Source organism: Hyperolius riggenbachi, chromosome 1, assembly GCF_040937935.1.
Source record: "Hyperolius riggenbachi isolate aHypRig1 chromosome 1, aHypRig1.pri, whole genome shotgun sequence".
In the NCBI taxonomy this organism is placed as follows: domain Eukaryota; kingdom Metazoa; phylum Chordata; class Amphibia; order Anura; family Hyperoliidae; genus Hyperolius; species Hyperolius riggenbachi.
Genome location: NC_090646.1, coordinates 125,161,445 through 125,177,694, shown reverse-complemented (window position 1 = coordinate 125,177,694; position 16,250 = coordinate 125,161,445). Strand labels below are relative to the sequence as shown.

Genomic DNA, 16,250 nt, shown 5'->3' with positions numbered 1-16,250 from the left:
GCATCACTGCTGAATATGCAAATCATCCGCTGAAAGCTAAACACACCCCCAGAACCGCTGGAATGCAATGATGTGTCAGCGTAATTGTACAGAGCCACGCCAATCCAAAATGCATACAGAATGTTTCAGGCTGGTTGATCCTCATCATGGCACGGATTAAAATGGCCTTTCTTGTATTTCAAATAAATGTAATGATATTTGTATCTATAAGTCACTTATATGTTAACCAAAATACAGTGGCTTGCAAAAGTATTTGGCCCCCTTGAAGTTTTCCACATTTTGTCACATTACTGCCACAAACATGAATCAATGTTATTGGAATTCCACGTGAAAGACCAATACAAAGTGGTGTACACATGAGAAGTGGAACGAAAATCATACATGATTCCAAACATTTTTTACAAGTAAATAACTGCAAAGTGGGGTGTGCGTAATTATTCAGACCCCTGAGTCAATACTTTGTTGAACCACTTTTTGCTGCAATTACAGCTGCCAGTCTTTAGGGTATGTCTCTACCAGCTTTGCACATCTAGAGACTGAAATCCTTGCCCATTCTTCTTTGCAAAACAGCTCCAGCTCAGTCAGATTAGATCGACAGCGTTTGTGAACAGCAGTTTTCAGATCATGCCACAGATTCTCGATTGGGTTTAGATCTGGACTTTGACTGGGCCATTCTAACACATGAATATGTTTTGTTTTAAACCATTCCATTGTTGCCCTGGATTTATGTTTAGGGTCGTTGTCTTGCTGGAAGGTGAGCCTCCAACCTAGTCTCAAGTCTTTTGCAGACTCCAAGAGGTTTTCTTCCAAGATTGCCCTGTACATGGCTCCATCCATCTTCCCATCAACTCTGACCAGCTTCCCTGTCCCTGCTGAAGAGAAGCACCCCCCGAGCATGATGCTGCCACCACCATATTTGACAGTGGGGATGGTGTGTTCAGAGTGATGTGCAGTGTTCATTTTCCGTCACATATAGCGTTTTGCATTTTGGCCAAAACGTTCCATTTTGGTCTCATCTGACCAGAGCACCTTCTTCCACATGGTTGCTGTGTCCCCCACATGGCTTGTGGCAAACTGCAAACGGGACTTCTTATGTTTTCTTGTTAACAATGGCTTTCTTCTTGCCACTCTTCCATAAAGGCCAACTTTGTACAGTGCATGACTAATAGTTGTCCTATGGACAGATTCCCCCACCTGAGCTGTAGATCTCTGCAGCTCGTCCAGAGTCACCATGGGCCTCTTGACTGCATTTCTGATCAGCGCTCTCTTTGTTCGGCCTGTAAATTTAGGTGGACAGCCTTGTCTTGGTAGGTTTATAGTTGTGCCATACCCCTTCCATTTCTGAATGATGGCTTAACAGTGCTCCGTGGGATGTTCGAGGCTTTGGAAACCTTTTTGTAGCCTAAGCCTGCTTTAAATTTCTCAATAACTTTATCCCTGACCTGTCTGGTGTTTTCTTTGGACTTCATGGTGGTGTTGCTCCCAATATTCTCTTAGACAACCTCTGAGGCCCTCACAGAGCAGCTGTATTTGTACTGGCATTAGATTACACACAGGTGCACTCTATTTAGTCATTAGCACTCATCAGGCAATGTCTATAGGCAACTGACTGCACTCAGACCAAAAGGGGCCAAATAATTATGCACACCCCACTTTGCAGTTATTTATTTGTAAAAAAAAATGTTTGGAATCATGTATGATTTTCGTTCCACTTCTCATGTGTACACCACTTTGTATTACTCTTTCATGTGGAATTCCAATAAAATTGATTCATGTTTGTGGCAGTTATGTGACAAAATTTGGAAATCTTCAAGGGGGCCGAATACTTTTGCAATCCACTGTATGTTTCCACTGTTTCTTTTTACCAAAAAGTAATACTCATTGTCCAGTTTTGCTTGCACAGGAAACGCCAAAGTCCAATTCAGAACAAACAATTAGGTTGTAGCTAATAAAAAGAAAAGTCCCAATAACTTGTATAACCATTTTCAGCAGAGGCCTCTTTCACCCAATCCTGATTTAATTCGCAGTTAGTGAGTAATAAAGTAAAATAAATAACACCTACCAGATAACAACCCACATTATAAGGTTGTTGTCAAGTTGTTTGGGGATCAATCCCAGTCTCATAGCTAGTAGTCTAATCCGATTCTTCCACCAAAGATAGCCTTACTGATAGCTTAATAATGATCCTTTATGTGCTGTAATTCATATACAGTATCATGGGCTTCATGTGCATGTAACATGCATGGGTTATAAATGAAAACAACTGGGAAACTGAATCACTGGGTACCCCGGGTTGGAGCTTGCACAGCACTGGATCTATGCCCTATTTGGGATTGACTAAATAGAGAAGTCTTAATACTTGGGGTACCCTGTGATTTGGGTCCTCGATTGTAAGTTTTCTTTTAATACACTTTTTATACTGTATATATTTTATTGGAATAAAAGTGTTATACTTAGTATTCATCACCCATGCATGTTACATAAGAATTACAGCAGATAAAGGATCATTTTGTTTTTCTTTATTACTCGCCAACTGTGAAGTGGATCAGGATTGGGTGAAAGAGGCCTGTGCTGAAACTGGTTATACAGTTTTTTTGGTGATGTCAGTGCTATGTACAGAATGGAAATCACTAACAGCATTTTTAGCTTTCTGTGCTGTATGTTAATGCTCTATGCTGACAGGCTGAGGTAAGTGTCAGAGAGAATTAATTTATGATCACTGCTATGTTTTCACGAAGCTTGCTGAAAACATTAGTGGTCGTTGAAAACATTAGTGGTCGTTCCTAGTGGAAACAGGGAGGGACCATGAAAGTGATCACTGAAGCTCTTTAAGTTAGCAGAGAAACTGCACTGATGAGGTAATGGGGGATATATGAATTCAGTCTACTGTCTTATTTGAAGTTTTATGTTTTTCTATTGAAAGTTGTCAACTGGTATATTTGTTTCACAGAAAGGTTATTTTTTTTTATGAAATTGGAAGGCAAAACACTTTTAATTAGATTGAACTGAATATTTTGAAAGCAATCAAACCGTTGCTTTAATTCATTTTTGAGTTTGCGCTAAAACAAATCATGTAAGAAGACTGCATCAAACTATTTGTGGAACCAGCATAAGATATTGCTGGACCCTCGATATCTGTGGTAGTAGGAAGGTCTGTTATGCTGCATCTCCAACACTTCATCTTATTTAGGATGTGTGTGACTCTCTGCAGTGTCTGATTTCTTTCTTTCTGCCCAGGGGCTGCTGGTCCGTCATTATTTCAGGCTTTTCAAGTCTTATTCCCGAGTCCTTATGAATTCCCACGAGAGCCACTTTTGTGGCAGATTCCATTTGGTTTCATAAGAAAGAGAAATCTTGGCATGGGCTGCAAATCTCACACATTAGGAACAATTTGTAAACCACACAGGCCAGGCAGACAGAGCCCATCCTTAGAACAGTCTGCTCCTGTTTCTGCCATTGTCTCCCAGGCATCGGTCTGCCATTTCCCAGCTGACCAGCTTGTGTGTAGAGAAATGTGAAAAGTTACAAACAAAAATGGTTTCCACAGAGCGAGAGGAGTAGCCGAGGAGAGGAAGGAAATTCTGTGGGATTTTGCTCCCTCCCCCCACCCCACACTTGATCCAAAATATACAAAGAAGGCTTCTGTCTTAAATGCGAATGTCAGCTTTACATCTTTTAAGTTTGGATTAACTCAGCAATTCAAACGAAAAAAAAAATCTGACAGCCTTTCAGATATGATGCAGGAAGAAAATCTTCCCTCCCCCAACTCATGTTCATTTGCAAAGCCAAAGAGCGTTTAGACTGAATAGTGTGGCTCCACTTGCCTGTCCAGTCATAGTTAGCATTACAATGGTCAGTATTAACATCCTAAGGCCCACATTAGGGCTTCAGCGCTGTTATACATTTTAGAATAAGAAACAAGGTGGCCAGAGTGTAGGAAATCCTTTTTCTGGAAACACTGCGGTACAATCGCCTACATCTCATAAAAGGTAAATAAATTGCTTTCAGTCGCTGTCTTGAACTGCGCATACCACCTTGGTAGGACTACATGCTAAGAAGCAGAGGGGTTAGGAAAATAAAGCTCTCCTATATGAATGGGTCTAGGAACACTAGCCTGTTACATTGTTTTAGACACAGATAAATGCAACATCACTGGGAATAAAGTGACATTTTATTATTTAAAGATGTACCATCAGATATTTTTACACAAGTTTGATTTTTTTTATAGGTTAGCTTTAGGGTTGGAAATTGTTCCTTTGAAACAGAAAAGATAGATAGCCCTGTGCTCTGTGTGTGAAGGAATTCACTCTGGCTTGAGGAATAGTAAAGAGATTCCGTTGGTGCTGCTGTCTGACCAATGATGGACTATTATCCAATCCCTAATTTTCTATCAAAAGTTTTACACACGATAGAGCACTCCTGTTTTTCTACAGATATCTCTTACTGACCCACAGTTATTGGAGCTGCGCTATCCGCTGTGTTTTGGATTTTAATCCTGAGGCTGGTTGAACTTTTGCCGTAGTGCTTGACATTTATTTTTTTTTAAATAAAGATTTGTTATCTACCGGTAATCCCCTTCTCTTTTATTGAGCGAGGTATCCATCCTTGGGCAGTCTGAAGCCTGTCATACACTGCAGTGATCTTGCATCCAGAGCCAGCTACACGTGTGGCAAAGTATTTTCACCAATTGTATGAGGGAGGACAACAATCTGCAAATGCCGAGCATATTTTTTTGTAGATGTGTTTTTTTGAGGACTACTTCTGAGTGTTGGAGATGCTCATAACTAATGTTTCCACAGCACAGGCTCATTAATACAGCAGTATCCTCTTGTCTACGTCACTAGGAATAACAACATTTACATTTGCTGTGGTAGCCATTACCTGGTACCTCTTTTGTACTTCAATAATAAAACTTTATAACATTTTACGCAGCACTGTACAAAAAGAAAGAGGAGACATTACATTAAACAATGTTATTCAAGGATATTACAGAATTACACAAAATCGTGAAAAAAGTTATAAACAAGATGCAAAAGCATATTTGAAAATATCGGTCTTATACTTTCTTTCCTACAGCTAGTTAAAATGTTGTTGTGTTCTCTTGAATTGTTTGAATAAAACTATTTGTATTCAAACACAGGGATCACCTGATAATAGTATAGAATAGTCTGGCAGTCTTAAGCAGTTCTTTTGCAGCCAATAGTATGTGTGTGGGCATTGAGAGACTTCATGTAGATGAAGGGAATGCCGCCTGACCCCAGAGCTTACTAGTTAATATATTGCCTAAAAGCTTGCTTCTCTCACAGAATAGCATCAAAAATGTTTTGTTTGATTTTATACAATTTGATTGTATCTGCTACTAGAATTATTTTTTTTTTTAAATGTTGGGGTTTTTTTCCCCCAAAGGTTATTGCAATTAAAATTTTTGTTTTACTTACACAGAGCATACTTTTAAACCTTTATTTAAGCAAAATGTCAAACATAATGCAAGGTTGATGGAACCCTGTCAGTAAATAATGTGAAAGCTTAAAAAAAATAGTTGTAATTATCGTGTACAGGATGCTTGTGGTTGACAGATTTTTATCCCATGGTTGTTGTACCACTAAGGTTCCAGATACAAGTCAAAGCAAATTAAAGCAAAGCCAGTTTTTGAGAAAATAAATTTCAGACAAAAAAAAAATTTCTCCAATAATTTTAGGGGATGTGAAAAAGTAGGGACAAAGCTCTTTAAAAGGGAATTGTAGTGAAAATAATTTAATGAATTGCTTAATTGTAAATCATTTATAAACTATTTAGTCAATGGTTGCTTATTGTAAAACCTTCCCTCTCCCTGATTTACATTCTGAAATGTATCACAGACTGCAAGCTCTTTAGTTCTGTCAAGTGATCTCTGTGGAATGTTACTGTGAAAGGGGTATCTTGAATCATTTCCTGCATTCTACTATGTCACCACAGTGCCTCTTTACAATGGACCTGAATTCTTGCACAGGAAAACCTAGAGAAATGCACCCTGTATGTATTTAGAGAGTGTAGCCTGTCTAATTCCCCTCTCTCATCTGTGTCTAATCACAAGTTGAAATTTGATCTCTCCCCTGTGTCAGCTGACTGCCATGGCAGATAAGCTCATTTGAAAGTACAGTATGTTAACAATATGTCTGCTTCCATGAAAGCAGGAAGCAGACACACTGTAGATTTATTGTAGTATTTGTATCAGCTGTAACAAAAAAATGTTGTTCTTTAAAGGTTATTATGCTGTTGTGTGTCTTTTAGAACCGAGAGGAAGTACTGAGTTCAGGTCCGCTTTAAGGCCCTGCAGACGACCATCTTTAATATAATTTTGATTTTGCCAGTTTTGCATTTTTTGTTGTTTTTTCTCTCCAGTTTTTGCGCACCAGCCTCCAAGCCAAGAAAGTGTGAATACACATACACAAATAGTGGAATATACGTAGATATACATATATTGGACAATGCTGACACGTGCAGACTTGTGTGGGCACTTCCGAAACTCATTGGTAAACAGGTGCTTGGCTGTTCTGATTTTCTAAAAGGGTTCAATGAATATCTACGTTTAAAAAAAATAAAAGCTCTTTTGGATCACTAGAAACCCAAGCACAATCTCATTAATGCAGAGTACAAGGCGAATCTCAAATTTCTTCTGCTGTTAATTTCCATGTAAAATTATTTCTGCGGTAGATAAAGGATTAAATAACTGCAAAAAAATATTGCTTGTGGTTTGATGATTTTTAAGGTGGAGTAGAAAACCTTCTCCCTCACTGGATATTCTTGTATTAGTGGAGCATTCGTCCTGTGATGATCTTCTCTTAAGTGATTTTTGCAAATAAGATCGCTAGACATAAATACTATGAAGTTGCTAGAATATGTTGTGGATGAAAACTTAAACTGTCTTTATTTTTTCTGGTAGGCAGACATGATGTTCAGTTCTGGGTTTTTTTGGATGGGTCTCCTCTTCATTCCTGTAACATCTTTGCTGTTTGATGTGTTTTATAAAGCGTGAGTATTTATTTTATTGCTTCATAGATACTACAGTATTTCTCTCTATTGTGTGCTAGTAGAAAATTTGGAAATCTTAACATAATCTGCAGTTTGTATGAGGGAAACCCATATGACACACACTGCTGTCAAACCTACGTATGCATTTCTGCAGAGCACCATATTTTTGAATTTTGAAATGCAGTGCAGCATTGGAGTTGCTTAGATCTAAAAAACAAATCTATGCAGAGAGAGCACTTACCCCTAAAAAAAGGCGTGTAAATGCTGAAGCAACTTTATTGAACAGTCAGTTGACAATACTTTTTTTTTGTTGGACTTCCCATTTCCTTAGGCCCTAGTGCCTGTTTCTGGCTGTAGCCAAAGAAATCACAGAAACGTGTTGGAAATCTCATGAGATGTTTCATCACCTGGCTGTTCTGTAATGTTGTTTCTCCATTTACGAAAAACAATCCAATCAGGCTGTGCTGGTACATCCTATTTAATCCTCACAAACAGGAAGTACCGATATGTCCTGTCTATATGGGGTGGATGTGCACTCTCCCGCCTCTCATTTACAGTGGGATTTACACATCTGGGATTGGTATAGGGGAACACGTGTTCCCTGAGCTAATCGAAATGCCTAGAAATAAATTAACTTGACTCCTATCAGGATCCATGTTTATTTATAATAATGAAAGTAAGAACCAGTGAAAAAAATATACTTCCTGGTTGCCCAGCATAGTGTATGGTGCCATCTTGTGGCCAAAAAGAAAAATTACAATAAAAAAGCCTTTAAAAAAATCTATTATAGTTATTAATCCTTTGCAAAACCCCAGCTTTTTAATATGTATGTCATGAGGATATATTACTGTTATTTTAGCAAATAAGGGCTTGTAATTAGTGATGGGGTACAAAAGTATTTATTTTCAAATCATATATTGTCGCCATACATTGTACTAGGAACATAATTTTAATATTGTGATAGGACAAATGAGAAGATAAAATGTGTGGGTTTTATCTATAGTAGCATTGTTTATTTTAAACCTATAGAGGATGAAATTAGAGAAATACTGTGTTTTTTTCATTTTTTCCCTTGTTCTCTCTACAAAATGCATATAAAATAATTACTAAAATCAAGTATCACCCACAAAAAGCTTAATTTGTGATGAAAACAAAACAAGCTCTAGATCATTTAGGTGCGATAAGAAGTGCTAAAATCATGGCCAAATGAATGGGAGGAGCGCTGAGAGGTGAAAATGGCTCCTGGTGGTAAGGGTAAAATAGCCTGTAGGTTAAAGTACTCATGAACTGAGAGTGGTCTGGGGGCTGCCATTTTAATTTCCTATTAAACAATACCAGTTGCCTGGCAGTCCTGCTGTTCTCTTTGCCTGCAGTAGTATCTGAAACAAGCACGTGGCTAATCTATTCAGACTTCAGTCATAAACACCTGAACTGTATACTTGTTCAGGGTCTATGGCTAAAAGTATTGACGGCAGAGGATCAGCAGGACAGCCAGGGAATGTGCATTGTTTAAAAGGAAATGTCAGCTTCCCTATCCCTCTCAGTTTAGGTATGCTTTAAACAACTTGTGTATATCAAAGAAAATGACGGATGTAGCATACTGTGTCATATATAAAAGTATGTAAAATGAATTGCTTAATAGATATTGATCTATTTGTAAAAAAAAAATATATATATATATATATATATATATATCATATCCTACACCTACATTATCATATAAGCACATTATTTATTTCTATTGTTCATAAAGTGTCAAAAGAACCAGTTTTAAGGATTTGGTGGATGAAGTTCAGGAGCTTGAGGCCAAGTCACAAGACCCCGGAGCCGTTGTACATGGCAAAAGGTAAACAATCCTGCTTACTATTCATTATTGCATTTATTAGCTTTTTGTTGGATTATTGCTTTGTTTTTTGCTTGAGTACAGGCTCACATGGGTGCTAAGTGATGGCCGCGGCGCTCGTTGCTTAATCGCTGTCCATTCATTTGAATGGACAGCATCTTTACCATAGTTTGTGCAAACTACGCTCGATTTTTCCCGTTGCCTAGTTTGTAGCTTCCATGATTAGCAAGTGCTGCACTTCCGTGTCAAAAGCGCCAAACGTTTGGAAGCACCACCGGAAGTTCCCAAATGCTTTTCTGCCCACTTGTAGAAAAGTATTTGAGCGATTTGCTTGGGTGGCTGGTTCAGACTCCTGTCTGACCCTGCCCTAAAATCATTGCTATGGATTGTGAAAAAACTGTACGTCATCTGACCAGTACTAGTAAGTATGTAAGATAAGTGGATTACTTTACAAGTTGGCTCTTGAGAGTTATACATTTTTGCTAGTTACCCTTTTTATTTCGCCAAACTCAAATCATAATTTTCAACAATAGCAAAAAAATGTATGGATATTGAGCAAATTTTCTTCCCTCTTTTATTGTTTTTTTTTTTTTATTGCTTTCTAAATTTTCCAATTAAATAAGAAAGCCTCCCTAGAACAGTTTTTTCTATATTTTTTTTTATTTTTTTTAGCAAACAGGATTTGAAACCCATTTGTGAGGAACATGATTTTGAAATGAAGGCAATATTCATCGCAGTCTATTGTTAGAGATGACTACCCAATTTATATAGGGTCTGATGCTTCAAAGCAGCGTTGTCCAACTGGTGGCCCACAGGCTGCACTTGCTTGCCTGGACTATTTTTTGTGTCAGCCCCCCTCCTCTGGCAGGCTAACCTCTTGTTCACACTTTGCTCTGCCACCCGAAGCCAGGACATTGATGCTCCGCCCCCTCCAGCCAAACAAACACGTTGCTTGCCAGCTCCCTGCCCACGAAGTTGGACTGCACTGCTTTAAAGAAACCCATATTGAGTCTTGACCAAGTACTTTAAAGGCGATTTACTTTACATGAGCTAATTAAGATGCTTGCATTGATTAGCCAACACATTATCACACCACCGTCTAAATATTGTGTAGGTCCCCTTTGTGCTGCCAGCAGTGCAGCTTTGATCTATTGAGGCACTTGCTGTTAGATGTTAACAGATGCTGGTATATTTACTTGCAGGAATTTTCAGAACTGCATGTAAATAATAGCAGGAGATTTTGTGTTGCATCCTCGACTGGGGTATGAAAGTCCACAGCAGTCATTTATTTTATTAAAGGTCCACGTGGCCTGGCTTACGTGGGTTGAAAAAAATTGGTATTATTGAGCATGAAAGCAACATCTGTCTTACCAAAGAGCAGGGTTTGACATTGAGTAGCAACATTTAGAAAAGCAAATTTACTATAGAAACCCCACTAGTGTTACACTTTGTCAATACCAACCATAATGTCAGCCAAATATGCTGGCATATGCATGAAGCGATGGCAAAAAGGGGTACGCTTACACAATTTACTACTTAGGAGACAGGGCTTGGGGTCGGTACAAAGATCATCTGACTCCCAACTCCTCAGTTTATGAAACCACCAACTCCAGGTAGCCAAATTGCACCAACTCCACAGCCCTTGCAAAGCTATGGAGTGGGTACAAAAATCATCCAACTCCGACTACTAGACTTCGAATCCACAGCCCTTTTAGAAGATGGTCTGCTGGACTGAAGCAGCACAGTGCTTTTCTCCGTTTCTCTAGATGTCAGGTTACAGTTGACTAATTGTGTTGGCATAGTGTACCTTGGTGAATGTCTAAAAACCTTCAACGTCCCAAAAACAGTTGTCATCACTCTATGAAAAATAACGTGGAAGGGGATGGGGGAATGAACTGGCATACAAGGCTTCATTTTTTTTATTCCTTTGGTCAAAGTGATGAATCTGTTCCATCCACAGTAACACTATGTGCCACTTCACTACAGTGAAATATACTTGCCTGGCACCATCACCTAGTGTCCGCATCTTATGAGCACCAGCCTCCAGAGGTAATATGCATTTCAGGGACATATACTTGATCATTGCCTGCCAGCCGTCTGGCTCCGCTCTAACCCATCATGATCTCTGTGGCATGTCTCATCCCTCCCCTCTTGCTTCTACAATGCTAACCTGCGCTATCATTCCCTCCATTGTTTGCCTGTCACATAAAAGATACAATTCATAAGCCTGCCTCTCACCTGCAAAGCACTTCAGTCTTGCTCCTCCCTTCTTAACTGCAGTTGTCTCCAGATACTTCCCTGCATGAAACCTCCACTCTACTAACTATATTCTTCTCTCTAGTCACCTGTTCTCATTCTTGCATAAAAGACTTCTCTCAAATTTCATCCATCTCTGCAACTTCTTTCCACACTCTGTCGCTCACCCACACTTGCTATCTTTAGGTGCAACCTGACAATGCATCTCATCAGGCAAGCATATAGTCACACCTAAGACACTTCATGCTTCCACCTTGTATACAGCTCCCCCTCTACCTGTTGCTCTAAGCCTTAAAGTTTACCCGAGCTGAAGCTCGGATCCAAAAGTAAATGCCTTAGAAGAGAGAAGCCTATGGATATGATAGAGGCTTCCCACGCCATCCTCTGGTCCCATCGCTGAGCATGGATCCCCCGATGATTACCGCCAATTGCATGTTGGTAATCCCATTGGAGCCGCGCTTCTTTTCAGGCACAGGTGCACCAGCGCAGTCCACCGGAGCCATGCCTATTCAGAGGCGTGGCCATACTTGTGCGGGTGCAGCAGGGCTGTGCTCATGCCAGAAAATCAGCGCGGCTCCCAAGTGAAGGAGGGTCCCAGGCAGCGGCGGAGGACAGCGTGGGAATCCGCTGGAGCATCCAGAGGCTTCTCTGTCCTTAGGTATTTACTTTTTCACATTCTGGATGCCTCGGGTTCTCTTTAACTCCTTAGACTGTAAGCTCAATTGGGCAGGGCTCTCCATCCCTGTATGTGTTACTACTGCTGTGTCGGGATTCTCAATGAGATGCAAGCTGCATAACCTTTACATGAAATTTCAATGCAAAGAGAAATGATTTGCCTCTCATTGATCATCCCTGCTGCTGTGTGAAGCGGTTTCATGTTTTCCACCTCCATGTATGATGCATTGCTGACCTGCTCAGTTGTCATTTATCTGTAACCCATTGTCTTGTAACTGTCTGTATTTTATATTCCCTGTTGTACAACGCTACAGAAGATGGCGGCACCGTATAAATCTAAAATAATAATCGCCGTTAGCACCCTTTATTTTTGCTCCTTTATGAATGCCCCCCATAGAACATGTGGTACAAACTCTGTTCATGCTCAGGTAAAATATTTGTAGGTTGGGCCTTTACAAATAAAGAAGTAGCGATATGTCATTTAAACAGCCATTGAGATGTAACTAATAATTGCCTTTATATTTTAGCTTGCTGATTGACCACCATGAAGTTTGTGTTAACGTTTTCTATTTCTTCGATGTGTATGCAGTTTAACAGAGAGAGCGCAGCTTCTGAAAAACGTTTTCAAGAAGAGTACCGTCAACTTGTATCGTTCCGAATCTGTTCAGCACAACTTGCTGCGTAAGTTTGTCTTGTTCCTTCTGCCCGCTGCATACAGAACAGTCTGCACTTCCATGAAAAGCTGATTAGACTTACAACCATATAACATCGGTACACAAAGAGTAAATTCTGTGAACAAGCATAGAATTATGCTATTCCACGTGTCTTTGTAGACTTACAAAATGTTTTCAACTACGGATACAGAAAGAAAAAAATGGCTTTGTTTCATATTCAAAGCGTTTTTATTAACCTACCTGGCGGTATGCAGATGCAGTGGCTGTGTCCGCGGGAGGCATTTTTTTTTAATAAAAAATGTTTTCTATTTGTTAGCTAGCACTAGGCTAGCTAACTGTGCAGCAAGTCCCCGGCACCTCTATGACCAACCCCCCCCCCGATCGCCACTGGCAATATTTACCCGTCTGCGATCCCGCGAGAGCCACAGCTTCAGCAATGAGCTTCACTGTCGCTATGGCGACGATCGGACATGATGTCATCGACATCATGTGCAGTCCCGATCCTCCCCATAGCGAAGCCTGGAGCTGATTGGGAGGCTGCGCCATTGCGGGATCCCGGGGGTGTACGTATACCAGGGGCGGCCACTGGGGACCGGAGGGACTTGCCACACATAGTTAGCTAGCGAAGTGCTAGCTGAACAATATAAAACCGTTTTTATTTTATTTTTTTAAATCCTCAGGGGCCATGTGATCCCCTGCTGCGGCTAGCCCGACAGTGTCGGGCTTACCGCCAGGGAGGTTATACAATATAAAACAATACAAAAATAAATACATAAATAAATACTAAAAACACATGAAGCCTATCCCAAGAGGTATATAGACACATCAATACAAAATGGATAACAGGTCAGCAAAAAAAAGGGAAAAAGGCCAACGGCATAACCAAGTGAGTTACACATTCTTAGTCAGTGCAACCCACCGTTCCCAGACCAAGTCCTATTTCTCCAAATATTCAATGCTGGCATAAAAGAGACGGTCAGATAACCTGAGCATACTCATATGATCTCTCAAAAGAGAAATAGGCAAAGATAGACTTTAGGAAATTGCTTTTTAACGGTGATGTGAAGCAGGAGCCAGTTATTCACCTCCCTGGCGGTATCATTATGTCAGTATTTTAGGATCTAAAAGTGGTGCAATCTGTGGCAGCCCAGCACATTACTAACCTCCCCTGGCTGCATATCTCCCTCCGTCCACCGGGTGGGGATGTTAAACCATAGTGAGATCACTGGTTGTAGTCATGACAACAGATGGTGATCTCACCAGAGGGATCCAGTGCCTCCGAGGACTAGAAAAAGAATGGCGTCTGGATCCCAGGGAAGGTGATTTACAAAGCCCACTGCGCGCAGGCTCTGCGTTCACCTCCCGGCGGTACCATGAGTCAGGCTCGGGTACCGCCCTGAGTTGCAGATTTCTGTCCCGAACCTGACCTGAGGATACCGCTAAGGAGGTTAAATCATTACATCTGCTTCTATGCTGACTAAATCTAGAGATAAAAGTAATGTTTCATGGTAAATAGTAATTGGAAGAGATGAGGAAATTGTCACCTGGCTGCAAGACTGTTCAATCCTACCTGCAGTCATTTTCAAAAACTTTTTTTCTGTTCGTTAACAAGAATCAGAAGCTCATACTCAATGAAATATTCCATTCAGCTTAAAGTGGATCAAACATAAACTCATTGTGGTCCTTTCATATAGTTTATAGGGCATTCCTCAAGCCAAATACTTTTTTTATTTTATTTTAATACTCAAATTCCCTATAAACTAAACAAGGCTCGCCCACAGCTTTTCAGAGAGCCTTGGCACTCAGTCCCAGGTAGCAAGGGCTTATGGAAGCTCAGTATGGGCAGGAGGAGGAGGAAGAGGTTACTAGCCAGAGATTTCAGAGGGAGGAGGAGAGGTGACTGAATTTGTCACAGGCTGCGAGCTGGAGATGCTATCAGTTTGACTGTGTAATATCACAAACAGAACATGGCTGCCCTCATTGTATCACAGCAATAATTAATCATAAACTTTTGAAGCGGTTTGCAGCTAAATTTGCTGTGTAAACTATAAACTTTAGATAAGATATATATAGACAAGTTACTTGTTATAATAACTTTCATCTCAGATCCACTTTAAAGTATAGAAGTTTCTCACTTTTTCATAAAAATAAAGCTTGCTTTGTTAGTCCTCTCACAGGAGTCCAGAGGACCTTTTTCTAAACGTCTGTAGTGTATTTTAAAGCATAAGCTGTGTGGGCAGTAAGCTTAGCCTCTTCCTCTTTTTAGGGCTGCTTTTGCTGCTCTCCTATCACAACCCACCAGTCAGCAGCAGACTTATGCAATTAGATGGGGATTTTCCCAGCCTGCTAAAATGAGAGCGTTCTGTGTAGTGCCTGCACTACTCCACCTTTATGTTAAACTAATATTGTACTTAGCAATTGGTATAAGAGTTTTTGAAGTCCTGTTTCATCCCCCTTTAAGACCTCTTAAACAAGGATAAAGAGGGGTCCCATCTGTGCCTTCTGTCAGTGCTTATTTTCTATTAAACCACCAACATAGTGACTTCTGTATTATAATACTAGAATCTACTGCTTTCCTGATTTACAACTTTTAGTTGGTCATTTTAATCAGGTAGAATTTGTACAATTTAACACTGTAGCTTCTATAGATAATCTATTCTAGGAAAATGTCTACTTTGGAGAATTGTGAATTGGGGCCATAACTTCTCCTTGTCTGAAGCTATCACTGATATCACTAACCGAGGCGAAGTCTTTTGTACAAACTGAGGGAACAGGCATGTATGGGCAACATGCCAAATCAGCCAGGTTGAACACTACTGCCCATGACATGGAACACTTACAGGGGCATTTACAAGGGGATGGAGAATGTGGGCATGATGCTGCCCATACATGCCCGCTCCTTCCATTTGTACAAAAGACTTTGCCTTGGTTATACTTTAATCAGTGATGGAGAGGCTAAGGCCCCAATTCACAAGTCTGCAAAGTAGACATTTTCCTAAAATAGATCATTTATAGAAGCTATTTGTGCAAAAGGCTTTGCCTCGGGTACATTTTAAAAAGCAAGATTTCCTCTTGTGGTTAAAGTTCAGAAAGACTTGGGGCAGAGCTTTTTTATCCTACATAATGGAACATCCATCATAGGGAGTGTCATCTAAAATATCTAAACACAGGTTGGGGGGGGGGGGGGCAATAGGTAACTATTCTTTACTTTGAAAGTACAGTTGTCTTTTTACCCTTCATCTTTTGCTTTACAGATGGTTATGCCTTCTCACAAGATGAAAATGGTATTGTTTCACAGTCTGAAGTGATCAGAGCATATGACACCACAAAACAGAAGCCTGAAGAGTGGTGAATCCGATCCTGCCCTGCTCTCTGAGGGCCGAGACTAAGACATACGATCTCGCTACTGTTTGGGTTTTCGATCTCTTGTGAAACCTGTCCCACCATTAAAAACATATACGACATAGAAGAAGTTGTGAATGTCTAAGCAACCATTAAATATGCTAATTAGTTTAGGCTTGAAGACTAAAACTTGTGATGAGTCTTTGCTTAGCCAGAGAGGGGTCTCAGTATTATTTATTAGTAATGAAGAATGTCTTGCTGCCTTAGTAACCAGCAAGCTAACTACGTCTTTAACATCGAAGTACAGAGCATCATTACACATAACGGATATACCAACTGTGGCAGCTCAACATAAGGTTGAAGATGAAACCATAATGGCTGTCTACATCACTGATGTTCCAGAGGGTTAAGTGTCAAACTATTTTTATGAATACGTTTGCCAAAGAAGT

General features: G+C 40.1%; 1 protein-coding gene across 7 annotated transcripts in view; it reads left to right on the top strand.

Moving 5' to 3' along the window:
• Positions 1-15,990, top strand: part of ATP8A1 (ATPase phospholipid transporting 8A1) — a 354,609-nt gene extending 338,619 nt beyond the window's left edge. For all 7 annotated transcript variants that reach the window (XM_068278517.1, XM_068278515.1, XM_068278516.1 and 4 more), the window contains 4 exons: positions 6,923-7,011; positions 8,765-8,857; positions 12,375-12,466; positions 15,714-15,990. In XM_068278517.1, coding sequence (XP_068134618.1) covers positions 6,923-7,011; positions 8,765-8,857; positions 12,375-12,466; positions 15,714-15,811 — 372 coding nt within the window. In that variant the 3' untranslated portion in view covers positions 15,812-15,990. The remainder of the gene's footprint in view (positions 1-6,922; positions 7,012-8,764; positions 8,858-12,374; positions 12,467-15,713) is intronic.
• Positions 15,991-16,250: the final 260 nt, after the last annotated feature.